The 13,649-nt window shown below is 41.8% G+C and overlaps 1 protein-coding gene across 2 annotated transcripts in view; it reads left to right on the top strand.

Annotated features, from left to right (window-relative positions):
• LOC106953579 (cadherin-4-like) overlaps positions 1-12,870 on the top strand; it is a 198,973-nt gene extending 186,103 nt beyond the window's left edge. For both annotated transcript variants that reach the window (XM_015042455.1, XM_015042454.1), the window contains 5 exons: positions 3,881-4,117; positions 4,771-5,004; positions 5,095-5,234; positions 8,793-8,957; positions 11,309-12,870. In XM_015042455.1, the coding sequence (XP_014897941.1) occupies positions 3,881-4,117; positions 4,771-5,004; positions 5,095-5,234; positions 8,793-8,957; positions 11,309-11,515 (983 nt within the window). In that variant the 3' untranslated portion in view covers positions 11,516-12,870. The remainder of the gene's footprint in view (positions 1-3,880; positions 4,118-4,770; positions 5,005-5,094; positions 5,235-8,792; positions 8,958-11,308) is intronic.
• Positions 12,871-13,649: the final 779 nt, after the last annotated feature.

The raw sequence follows: 13,649 nt of genomic DNA, 5'->3' as shown, positions 1-13,649 counted from the left end.
TATATTCCACTTTGATTGAAATTCTCTTCACTTATTCTACTCAAGCGAAGCGTGAGCGGCAACAAAGCACCCGGCCAATCTTAACCGACAAGACAGTCGATGGGCCTCGGGGCGCCGGGCAGCGGACCTTTGCTTGTAAGTTGATGCACCAGGCTGCGGCGTGCAGCGGAGAGGAGTTCATAGGAAAAACACTGATGAGCTGCTGGAGCACGCTGTGTGCTGCGCCTCATTGGGAATTTACATCGGCTTGCTGACAGACTGCTCGGAGGTAGCCGTCAACAAAAAAGGAGCCGAGGCCACAATAAATCACTGTTTGTTCAACAGTGCAGTGTGCCCACAGTGCATTGCAAAAGCAGTAAGACGCAATTCACTTTTTTCCACATTTTGTCGTGCATAACCTAAAATATGTCTTATCCCGTTTTGTTTTGGAGGGGGGGATGGGGGGGGGTTGTACTAAGCCAATACAAACCAACCCGTGATTATTGCGATATGAACTCAAAAGGACACATTAATTTTCAAATTGTTTGCGTTTGGGTTCAGCTCGTTTGAGTTTATACTTTTATAGCTGGGGCGTCAAACTCGTTTTCATTTTGGGACACATTAAGATCATAGTCTCAAAATATTTGCCAGAAATTCTGCAAAATGTGACTTTTTTTATTACTCGCAAATAAGTGTAGCAGTAAAACATACCACTACCTGCAGGTGGGAGTTGGCATCACTTAAAACCATTGTTTTTGAAAATTTTTCTGGAAAATTTCCAGTAGACTCTGTTAGGCACAAGCATAAGAAAACAACGTGATTTGTTGATTTTGTGTTAATTTTCACGATCGCAGTAAAACTGGAAGTATCGACTGATGTAATTTGTCAGTAAACAGCTTGGAATCACTTTCATTTGATTAACTTAATATCTAAACACACAACTGTTATCTTGATCTTTATCTATTTATGCATACCTCTGAAGTGTTTAGGGGCCACATAAAAAGCTATGGCGGGCCAGATTTGGCCCCCGGGCCTTGTGTTTGACACGTGCTTTATAGGACCATCTTTCCTCTAAAACCCAGCTGCTTCCAGTTGCTTTTGAACCAAAATCACTGGAACATCGACCAACATATTGGATGGGCATTGATGATTTTGACGGTGCCACTCGACAAAACGTAACGTTTGTTCCTGGTTTCTCAATCAGTGACTGAATGTTGTGTACGTGACTTTTTATCTTTGTATTTTTATGATGTAAAGCACTTTGAAGTGCCTTGTTGCTCAGATATGCCACACAAATAAACCTGCTTGATCAACTGATTTTTCTTCTACATGGCATATGGTTCAGGAGTGTTCTCATTAATTTCTTCCTATCTTTCAAAAGTTTGGATCCAGAGTGAAATGTAGACAATATGTCCATATTTTATATTTTCTCCTGGAAGTGTTTTTTGTTTTTTTTAAGAGATAGGATTGTGTTGCATCACGTCTTCGGGAGCAGAAGTTGAGGAGAGAAGTTGTAGAATTAAAAGGAAAATGTTGTCCATTCATGTTTAATCGATAGGACTTCTGGTGCTTAGCGATTTGTGGCTCCTTCATTATTTACACGGAGAAGTCCTGGATATTTTCAGCACCGCTGGTACGGCTTGAACGCAGACAGGCCGGTGCAGCGGGAAGACAGCTGGCATAAGTGCAAGTGCAGCTTGACGTCGTCTCGCTTAAAAATGCAAAGCGTCTATGAAAAAGACATAAACATGGGTTTCGGCGTTTGTTGCTCGTGAGCTACTGTATTTATTTTTTAGTAGTAATGGTGCCATTACAGGTTATAAAAGCTGCACTTGTGTGCTAATGCGCCACCATACAGTGTAAACACAGATGCCGGTTTTGAGGCGATAACAAGCCGGATGGTTCTGTTCCTCCTCGGCCTGGAGGGGCACAGCCTCCCAGACATCCAGACAGGATTTCTCATCTGGATCGATGGGACAAGATTGTTCTACTTTGCCTCAGACCGTCTTACCTCAGCCTGGGTTCAGAGCAGACAGGCTAGTCTCTATCCCTCTTACCTGCTTGTGTCCTCTTTTAGGCTGCAGAGTGGAGATTTAATCTGTTGTATGTGGACTCATGGATACAACCGGCCAAAGACGGGAAAATGTTCGGCACATATTCAGTCCCTTGCTTGGGACATTCATCAGGAAAATATATTTTATATATGTTAATGTTTTTAATGAAGTTCCAGTGCTATTTTTTTAAAGGATGGAATGAAAATACCCTTATCAAATTCAAATTTTAATTGTAATTATAGGCTGGTATATACATATACCACACTAATATTTGTTTAAAATACCCTTAGCATGTTGCCCCTCTCTGCTTATTTTTTTTATTTATGTATTTATTTATTTTTTGATAGTGGTTACCCTACCAATAGCATGACCATTGCCTTCATACACAATCATCTCTCTAGGTCTGCGTCTAGGTTTTCTACCATTGAGTTAGATTTCTCCGGTTGAATCACAACCAAGCCAATCAGGGAACAGAAGTCCATTGCAAAGCCACTATGGATTTGTGTTTGTGGTCGTTGTCTTGTTGGGACGACCAGTCATGTTAAAAGTTTCAGGTGTCTTGCTGTTAAGATGAAGCTGCAGAATTAGATTCGCAAATTCAACCAGCCAGCATAATGCCACAGTAGCTTGTTGATAGGCTCATAGATACACAAGTATCTTTGAACCTGTATGCATAATTTTTCTCCTGGACTTTGTAAAGGGCGATGAGAACGGGTTGAGGTTAGGATTCGGTTTCTGAGATTTCCACTGCTTATTGAGTCTCATCTCAGTAAATCTCTGCTTGGCAAAAAGTTGTTATACATGGATGCAACTCACTTACCTAACTCCACTGCTGAGCACGTAAATCCACGTTCCTTCCAAATGTGGCAGTATTTAAAATGAAAAAAAATAATCTTTACACTGGTAGAAAATGTATTGCCCAGAAGCACTGACGAAGAAATAATCAACCAATCCCAAATCTCTGTACTTTCACGCTAAGTTTGCTTACACTGTAAAGTTATTTTTATTGCAGGTTCAGCAGCTCTTGACAATTTTTTGCCCCGACTTCAACAAATTAGTTGGAGTCGAGCTCTGTTGCTAACCCCTGACTTACACCAAGGTGGCTATGGTTGGCTATCAACAAATTTTTTCGGCCCCTGTGTAAAATATTTACTTTCACAGTAGAGTTCAGCCTAATTTTGATGCTTTGAAGTTTTACTGATAGGAAAGAAGCCAGAGGCTTTCATTCCTGTATCATGTTCAGCAGAACCAACTTTAAACAGCAGCAAACAATATTTCTTATTCAGTTCAAGAGCACTTTTTCCTGTTAGCAGCCAGGAAAACTACCCCCCCAAAAAAGAAAGAGAATAAATTGGTCCTGCTTTGACCTGGCATTGAGAACCATACCTGAAGTGGTTATAATGACGAGCTTGTTTTGAAAGGTTAGTGTTTGACTCATTTCTCAGGGGGGATATGCAAAGAGCACATAACAGAAATCTTTATGAGAGTCTCACCTCAGACAGTTCAAACTTTTCAGGGCAATTATAAAGACAAAGAAAGGGAACATCTGCTGGCTGTGTCCACTCATTTGTTTCGTGTGTTTGGATTTCATGCATCCTCCCTGCACTTCCACCCCCTTAGCAGACACAACACATCGTCTCCCTCGTTGTTTCCTTCCTTGTGTGTTTTCTCAGTTCAACTAAGGACTCAGCTGCAACTATGCGTCTGAAAAGGAAGCAGTCCTTGCTGCTGCTTCTTCTTCTTCTTCCCCAGTGTCATGTCATTCCATCTGAACTCTTCAGTCTCTTTTTTTTTTTTTTTTTTTTTTTTAAAGGGGTCGTCTTTTCCATTTTTCCTCCCTCCCACAGGTTCGCCGCAGGCCAGCGGGACCGGGACGCTCCAGATCTACCTGATTGACGTCAACGACAACGCTCCCGTGCTGATACCCAAGGAGGCGCAAATCTGCGAGCGAGCCCGGCCCAACTCCAGAATAAACATCACGGCTTCGGACGCCGACGCCGAGCCCAACGTCGGGCCGTTCGTCTTTGAGCTGCCTTCGTTTCCTGCCAGCATCCGCCGAAACTGGACCATCTCCAGACTGAGCGGTAATTAAACGCCGCACGCTGTTTAAGACGAGATCGTGGTGAAAGTGGACCCCTTGGGACATAAAGCAGGCGAGAGAGAGAGAGTGCAAGATGGACAACCTCCGTCCTCAGTAGATTACAAACCGTACTCCTGGCGTGGCGCAAAAAAACAAATTCTGGCTGTATTAATCTTCAGGATCGGAGGCGGTGGCGGCTGTAGGCAGTGAGAGGGAAGGTCCGAGTTTAACAAAACGTCTCGGAAAGCTCGCAGTGAGGAACACGGGTGCCATCCAGCCCTGACGTACGATCTATCGTTTGTGACAAATGAGATCCATTCGTCTCGCGGTCCCCCGAGCAGCCGATCTGTCACCTAATCCAACAGGATGGATGCATCACAGCAGCTGTCTTGAGGACAAATCTGATCACATACCTGGATCCGACTCCCACAGAGGCTCTTGTCTGAGGCTGAGTGATAGATGCTGAAGGTTACACACTGTAGTTTTAGATGTTTCTGCCTTTTCTGCCTTCAGCCATACACGTCAAAGTGATTGCTTGTGCTGAAGCGGCTGATGCCGTGCACTCACGCGTGTGATGTAAACAAAGGTTTGTTTACGTTTTAAAAGATGTCTTATTCCGTCTTCCCTCTTCCCACTTTCCTTGTCCAACTTCGGCAGGCGACTACGCTCAGCTCAGGCTGAGGATTCCTTACCTGGAGGCAGGCGTCTACGTGATCCCGGTCATAGTGTCTGACTCGGGGAACCCGCCTCTGTCCAACCGTTCCATGATCAGGATCAAAGTGTGTCCCTGCGACAACAACGGGGACTGCAGTGCCACGGGGGCGGTGGCGGCTGCTGGCCTCGGCACCGGAGCCATCATCGCTATCCTCATCTGCATCATCATACTGCTGAGTGAGTGCTTCTCTCTAGAATGGCTGCTACTGACATGAATTTGAGATTTGATTGTTGTCGTTTGTTTTGTTGTTTTTTTCCCTTCGGAAGGTATGGTTCTGCTGTTCGTGGTGTGGATGAAGCGCAGAGAGAAGGAGCGGCAAGCGAAGCCCCTGCTGATCGACCCAGAGGACGACGTCAGAGACAACATCCTGAAGTATGACGAAGAGGGAGGCGGAGAGGAAGACCAGGTACGACAGATTACTACAGATATACACAAACCAGGTATGACGATACACAACGCTGACAAGTGAAGAGAATAACACTGATGATCCCCTCATCATGGTACCTGTTTAGATCAGGGCTATGATGTGTTGAGACTTTTAGGCCTGCTTCATGTCGTCAGGCGGGTTTTATTTAACTGATTCCTTGATTCTACAGGTTGGGCAATAAATCAGGACTGGGTGTCTCTATCCGTTTATCACAAACTGCATTTCCATTTACCATAAAATCGTGCAAATTGGAATCACAAAATAGATTCTTTTAATCGAATCGTTCCCATTTTGAAAAAAACTCGATGAGGTGTTTTTTTAGCTGTCGAAGTTGGTATGTTTTGCAAAACTTGAAGGAATGGAAACACTTGTCATGTGATCAACAACCGGATGTTACTGCTGCCGGAACACGACGAAGACGACGACAGGAAGTGGTGGGATTATGATGTTTGTGTGAACAAGCTTATTCACTTTCGCGAAATCGTGTTTTTTTTTCAATAATAACGGAAAATCGATAAAGTTTGGCACACCTTTGTAACAAAAAGACAGCAGCAGTTAAATTGTGATCTAACTGTAATTATTGACCTTTTGCAACACCTAATGTCACCGAGGCGCCGTGGCAGTGAGGAATGGGAGTATTGAGTGGCACAACTACAATTATTTTCCCAAGTTGTTTTTGCTGATGTAGGCACGGCTTCTACTTGTTCATGTCCGTGGAAGTAGCACAGCCATTTGGGGCTCATAGTCAGTGGTGTTTACAAGAGCTGGAGGAAGCCAGCTTAGAAACCGACCCACAGCATCTTCCTCCTGACGTGTTTGTTGATTTGATCAAATCGCCAACTTTGCCTGAATTCACGCGATATGATTTATACCACTGTGACATAAACGGTGTTTCCGATTACACCGGAGCAAAGTGTACAAAAGTCTAGATGTTTAACAGTTGTTACATGGTAGGAGGATACATGATGGTGTGGCATTTTCTCCCTGGGTGCTAATGATTAGAAGTGTGCCTTCTCCATACAGGAATGTTTGATTTCATTTTGACTGATCTTACTTATGAAGTAAATGACTGTTAATGCTTTGTAAAAAGTATGTGCATCTTTGTCTGTTTGTGCAGCACCCTATGAATGTGTTTGGTACATTCCTAAAATAAGGGGCCATGTCAATTTTTGCCTAAATGATCTTTTGGCAAAAAATTATTTTGGCCATTATTTTAGGCAGATGACGATATTAAAACTCGTACTTTTTTAAAGCCAAAATATGTTTTTTTCAGCAAACACCTAATTCGCGCTTTGAAGCCAAGGAGTATTTGCCGTTTTTAACTACATAGACTTAAAGAAAAGCCTGTTTATTACTCAGCAGGAGGCTATTAAATATCTCCAGGGAAAACTCGCTTAGTTCATTTATCTGGAAGAAAGAAAAAAAACTAAGTTTAAATTCTTCCACTAAAATGAACTGCTGTCATCAACGCACTCGTTTCAACACATTCATGCACTGCGTTAACCTCCCGCAGATAAAGCACAGATTGAGCTCATATTAACAATGTCTCACTTTTATTGAGTTTCGCAGAAAGCTGTTGGAAAAGGTCAACACGCATGAACACGCTTGTGCTTCTTTTCCCACCTCGGTCGACTGCTGGAAACGGCGCGAAGAGCCGACAAAAACTGCATATGATAAATCTGACGTAGTGCAATGAGCCGTTTGAAACCGTTTTTGCGGGATTTATGACCTTAATGACTATCACAAAGCAGCTTTTCACACATTTCACAAAGCATCTCTGCTCTCATCTCTTGGAACGATACAAAACCTTCAAACTTTTTACAAAAGCTTCTACATCTGCGCAGGGATAATTATAGCGCCATTCTGTCTGTTTAAGGGTTTTGATCATGATCTGTATTGGCAGTATTCCTGGTACCTCAGCATGAACCAGCAGCCATTTGGGTTCTGAAAAGAAAAGGCACTGACAAGCTTAAGATTCCTGCTGATTTCTTCAGGCAGAATAAACACCATGCGGTTTTTTGTTTTTTTTTTGGTTCTTTTTCTTCACAAAACCTCATCTTATTAATTCTGATTTGTTGTGCAGGTTAAGAAAGTTTTATGTAAATTAAAAAATCCAGTATCGTTATTTTCAAGCTCACCACAGAGGAAATAAAATAAAAGTGAAAGAAAACAACGTAAAGGCGAAACATAGATAAGGTCTGCTTTTTTTTTTGTCTGTAAAGCCTTTTGTTAGGTACGATGCGAAATACAAAGTTTAAACAAATATCTAAAAAGTGTGTCATACTTTTGTTGATTGACAACCATGTCTTTCCAGGCATTTTTATGCTATGCTGAAAATGTTGAAGTTTAGGGACGTGAAGCTGCATATTCCTTTGTTCTCTACAGCCTGGCTATTTTCTACGTAATTAAAGTCCCTGAACCCCAGAGAGCTCAATTCAGAGCAGACAGTTAAATAAATAAATGTTGTTTTGATTCTCACTTATGTCCAACACCTACACACATCGATATGTGGAGAGTAAAAAAAAACACGCGCAGCAGATGGTTGTGGTCCTCATAGGCCTCTTTGCACCGACGTGCATGGATGAAGATTTAATGGGTATATTTATGAATTATATGTAAAATAACAGTAAAGAGACAAATAGCCTGTTCTGTTTCTTTTGAGTTAAATAGTGGGGGGAAAGGAAGTTTTAAAAGAGCAAACGACGGAAGGACAAGAAAACTAAAAGATTGGAAGGATTTCCAACCAGAAGAGTGAATCTTAATGTAAACTCTACAGCGGTTGATTTTAGGCCAAATCAAGATCATTAAAAAATGTGTTGATTTAAAAAAACAGTCATGAACAAATTATTAAAAATATTAATATAAATCTGTGTCTGTACCCAATAAGTACCTTTTAAAGATAAATCATTATTATATATCTTTTCACATTCATTTCAATCTCCAGGAATTCACGATTGTTTTTGTGACTTTCTTTTATAATCAAAATCATAGATTTTGTGTTCAAACTATCGAGATATGTACAAAAAAATGCTAGCGAAATTTCCGCTTACGTCTGACTTTCGTTACCATGGCGATCACAGATGATTGCTTGTAAGGCTGAGGCAGCAGTGTAGCCGAAGCAACACTGCCATCTGCAGGTGGGAGTTGGTCACTTAAACTCAATGTTTTTGACTATTTTTTGGAAAATTTGCCATAAACTGAGAACAAAATGCGCATTAGTGCAACAAAATGTGGGGGATCTGCTGATTTTACATGAAGTTCCACAATCTCGGAATCACAAAACACAAGAGGGACTGATTTAATTGGTTGATAAAATAATATTTAAACACTGTTATTTTGAAGATTCAGTGTATGTCACCTCCTGTGCCCCCTTGAGTCTAGAGGGCCAAATAAAAAGCATGGACGGCCAGATTTCAGTTTGACACTGAATATGTACTCTTCACGAAGAATTCTTTGATTGTTGTATCTTTGTGATTTTTTCCAATCCTCCTCACCGATTTTAATCTCAATTTTTCTCTCTTTGGTCGTTTCATCCAGGACTACGACCTGAGCCAGCTGCAGCAGCCAGAGTCTCTGGACCACATCATCAGCAAGCCAACGGGGGTGCGCCGGGTCGATGAGAGGCCTGTGATTGCTGAGTCGCAGTACCCCGTCAGACCCAGCATGCCCCACCCGGGGGACATAGGAGACTTCATAAACGACGTAGGTTTTTAGGTTGACACCTTCTGTCAACGTCTTCTGGGATCCATGACTTAAAAATGTATCGTACATCCATGTTTTTATGGTGGGCACCTGTTTTTATACTTAAGACTAATTATGCCGTCATAACGGTTTATGGCTAACATAAAGCGATTTTCCTTCTGTTGTGAGAGTTGAGTTTCTGCCAGCAGCGTTCCTGGTGGAGGCGTTTGTTCTGCCTCTCAATCAGCTTTCAGCCGATGATGGATCATTAGAAGCCTTCCCAGTGGGTGAGCCAGAGAAGAGGAGTTTACCACATTCTTTAAAGTCAATTGAACCCCTGAATCTACTTTCCCAGCTGGAAAACCAGCTCCTGAAAACCCTCATTTTTGTATTTCACAGGGAAAACTCTTGTAGGAGAAAAGGTTCTCAGTCCAGGATTCTGGATTGTTTGGTCTGTTTTTAAGGGCTGGACAGGTGCAGAAAAAGACAAAAATCAGACAAGAAAAGTAAAGATTTGTATCTTCAGAGTTCTCCTTTATTCCTTCCCTCTCTTTGGTTTTAGCAGGTTGAATGTTTTGAAGAAAATCTTGCACACATCCAAAGTGAGGTCTCGTATTTAAACTTTAAAACTGGGCTTAAAAGGACTGAGTAGTTTGGAAATTTGAGTTTGAAAAAAGTAAGTAATTTGGACATGAAGAATATATGGCTTCCGTTGGGGGTTGAATATCCTTAATGCATTTGAAGGATAAGCACTTTTAAAAAAAAAAAAAAAAAAAACTCCAAAGTGGCAAAGAGCATTTTGCCATCTCAGTGTGTCTTTTGAAAGCACCTATGCAGCCAGGAGGGTACTTGTGCTACATCAAGCTGGCGTGGTTGGTCCTGGGAATGAGATAGTAATGACGAGTAGTTTGTGTCACTGGCCAGCAGCAGGATTTAAAAGCATGAACAAGACCCAGAAATAATTTCCAGCCAAAGAGTAAGAAGGTGGGAAATGTATGTACCTTAAATTTTGAGTAGCCAACAATCGGGATTACGGCACTGTTTTTTTCTCGATAATCTTTTTTTTACAAAGAGCAAGACGCTTTTGCCGTTTTAAAGTAGTCATAGATGTGTGGGATTTCTCTGTCTCCACTTCTGACTTATGAGGTGCTGGAAGGAGTAATACCTTGGTGGGGTATTGACGGAAATGCTTTGGAAATGATGTTCTGGTTTTTTAAACATTGGTATAAATGCGTCTGCATGGGTTAACAGCATACATCCAGCAACAACATCAGATGTTCTTGTTCTCTTGGAATGGTAGTTGTAGATCATAAAATTAAGTCTTCTTCAGCCGTCAGTGCAGGAAGCTCCTTATTTTGGGGAAATTGGAGTCTGGGATTTTACAGAAGAGCTTTGGATTCGGCATGTTCAAATGACAACTTTTTACGAACTGTGCGCTGAAAAAATAACAAAAGCAAAGTCATCCTCCTACTTCCTGTTGTCTTTTTTGTCGTTTCTGCCAGTAGTAACATCCGGCTGTGGGCATGTGACTTGTGTTTCCATTGTAGTTTTGTGAAACACATCTATTTTGATTTGGACGGAAAACAGCCCCATCATTGCTAAGACGTTTTTAAACTTTTTATGGAAAAACTAGTTTTTTCGAAATTGCCATGGTTCCATTAAGCTAATTTATTTTCATAATTTCAATTTGTGCAATTATAAGGCTAATGGAAACTCAAACAGAGAAACTACCACACTTTTCTACACACAGCCTCCTCTGTGAACAACAGCGTTACAACTACCATCCAGGAGTTTTTAGCCATTTGCCATTCTTGTCTGGCAAATGGAGCTAAAAAGAAGTTACTTATTGAAGAACCATATAAATGTACATAATTCTCTCTAATGTTTTTGTTCCACAAAAAGTAGTCATGTCTCATGTGAATACAAAAAAATGGATAGCGGAAGTGGACTAGCTCAAGAGAAAAATCAACATTGTCATAGAACTGTATTTCTGCATGAAACGGCAACAAACTTCTACCCAAAAAGTTCCACCAGGGCCTGGTGTTGAGTTCGGCCACCCAAGGCCTGGGTTTGTAAATTACTCTGTGGCTAGAAAACAAGTAAAAAACATCAGTTTCTTGTTTTTATCATGCAACATTGTTTACTGTGTTATCCTTGATTAAATAATTGTAAATTGAATTGAATTAATGGAAACATCACAATTGAAAAATTGCGTTTTGCTCCTCTAGAAAGACCAACTCTCAGGTTTTTTGCCATTCCAGAAAGGCTCCTAATGATTTAGTTTTGTTTTCACAGCAAAACTAAGCACAAATTGCTTATGCGAGCTCTGGCCTCACATAAGCAATTTCCTTTTTCTCTCTTTACGGCTTCAGGGTCTGAGGGCCGCCGACAACGACCCCACCGCTCCACCGTACGACTCTCTGCTGGTGTTCGACTATGAGGGTAGCGGTTCGACCGCCGGCTCCGTCAGCTCGCTCAACTCCACCAGCTCAGGAGACCAGGACTACGACTACCTCAACGACTGGGGTCCTCGTTTCAAGAAGCTGGCAGACCTCTACGGGGGAGGAGAGGACGACTGAGAGCGGGGCGCGGGCGGTGGTGGTGGTGGGGGGGGGGCTGTGGCAGGGGTCTGGAGAGGCAGGAACGGTCGAAAGAGGATGTAAAGCACCTGACAACACGAATAGACCTGAGAGGAACGGACTCTTTTCCACGGGCTGCAGTAGTCGGCCGAGCCCGCAGACGTGAACTCCGCTGCAATGCAACTGTATTCTGGCTTTATGGTTTTTAGTGCCGAGTTTGTAGTGTGACATTTTCAGTTTTTCTCCTTTTTTTTTTTCCGTTCTCTCGCCACGCTGGACCTGGATTCCTCCGGGGACGAATCAAGGCGGGCCGCGAGACACATGAGTAGTGAATTTTGTGCTTTGATTGATTGTTGAAAACAAAACTATCTCCGGCTTTAGTCTCACACTGAAGAGAATGTTTTTATTTGGGAGGGAAAGAGGGGGAAGGGGCGCTCACCGACTCTCTCTTTAACTCTTTGCCAACTTGAATTTCCTTAGAACAGAAGCACTGTCATTTTATAAAGTGCCTTTTGTGGTGTGTTTTTGTATCAGACTCCTGCTATCTCAGGATTGGTTGCTGTTTGTGCAGTACAACGGGGGCGACGCGCTCTGTCGTTTCCCCCGTCATCCTCAGACCAGCCCTGCCCACCTCTTTTTTTTTTGTCCTCGCCCAATCGCAGACATGCAAACAGCCCCAGCAGCCTGTCCCAGGAGAGGGAGGACGCAATCCAGGGCGGACTACCGGACCCCATAACCCGTCGAGTTAAAGAGTTGTCGAGGGAGGGTTGGACCACCCTCTTCTCCAAGAACCTGCTCAGTCCACTGGCATCCTCCCCTAACCCCCCAAAAACCCTTGTCAACCCAGCGTCAACATTTTTTTATACATGTTGGGGGTTTTATAATTTATTGGAGAATGCTTGCCTTTCTTCTGTGGACTCATGAGGTTTTAAGGAGCCTTTGTGTTGAGACGCTTGCCTGCCCCTTGTATGGTTTTGTGTTGCTAACTCCACGGTGTAAAGCTTAACGTAGGCATGATTCGATTAGTCGGGAAAAACGTTGATCGAGGGGAACTCAAATGACTCGGAACGAAGACGCCTGAAGAAGATTCTTTTGGTCGCCTTGAACATTCCTGTTTATTCTTTTGTTTGTTTGTTTGTTTGTTTTTGTTTAGGCCGACAAAGCTATTAAAAGGTGCATGGGTTTTTTTTTTTTTGGTTTTTTTTTTTGGTTTGGTTTGGTTTTTTCTTTTCTTTAGATGTTTTACTCAAAGCACTTGTTACTCTGTGGTGAGAATGTGAAAATAGTCAGCAGAAACTATATGAATATACTCTGTATAAAGACACTGAGAAAATAAAAAAAAATTCTGTAAAATACGTATTTTTCAAGTATCAATGACGTATAGCAGGGAAAATAAGTATTGACACTGGTCGGCGTTTTGTCAGGAGATAAATGCATAATGGGCCTATCACATTGTAATTCATTCCAGACGTTGGTAGACGTAAACTAAAAGCATGCAAAGAAATCAAAACTAGTTTCAGTTTTTACACAGAAACTCTGCTCTTTATCAATCAAAATGTTTGTGTTAGCTGATTTAGTCCTAATTGATGAAAAGGGGTTTTATCACCATTGTATCACACAAGATCTTCACAACCTCCATGTGGCAAATATACTAATTGGTTTGGTTTACAAACTTATTTCTGAACTTCTAAATGATCTTGTCAGCAATGTTTGGGGGCATTTAATAAAAGTGAGAGGAACATCATTTTATTTTTAAACCAGTAATGATCATATCCTCTTCTGACAAAGCAAATTACATTTAAAAAGACTTGGACTTAGCAGGTCAAGTTATTCTCAAAAATTATAAGTAATGGATTTAAATAAAATGGTCTCTATGCACGTGCAATGCACAAGACTCCACTGAAGAAGGAAAATCATGTTTGATGTTTGCTGCAGATCAATTGTGAAACATAGCCTAGTCAAAGTTTTTGGACTCTTTGGATGCCACCATGACACATTTGGAGGAGGAATGGCACCGCGTTCGCACCAAACGCTCCACAAAACACAGTGACGTTTTGGGGTGAAAACATAATGATATGATGTTCATCATGTGGAATTTGATAATCTGAAGATGGAACGTGGGTGGATTTTTTTT

The sequence above is a fragment of the Poecilia latipinna genome, unplaced genomic scaffold, assembly GCF_001443285.1.
Source record: "Poecilia latipinna isolate Pla-1442-1.1 unplaced genomic scaffold, P_latipinna-1.0 Scaffold589, whole genome shotgun sequence".
In the NCBI taxonomy this organism is placed as follows: Eukaryota; Metazoa; Chordata; class Actinopteri; order Cyprinodontiformes; family Poeciliidae; genus Poecilia; species Poecilia latipinna.
This window is presented reverse-complemented; position numbering and strand designations above follow the sequence as displayed.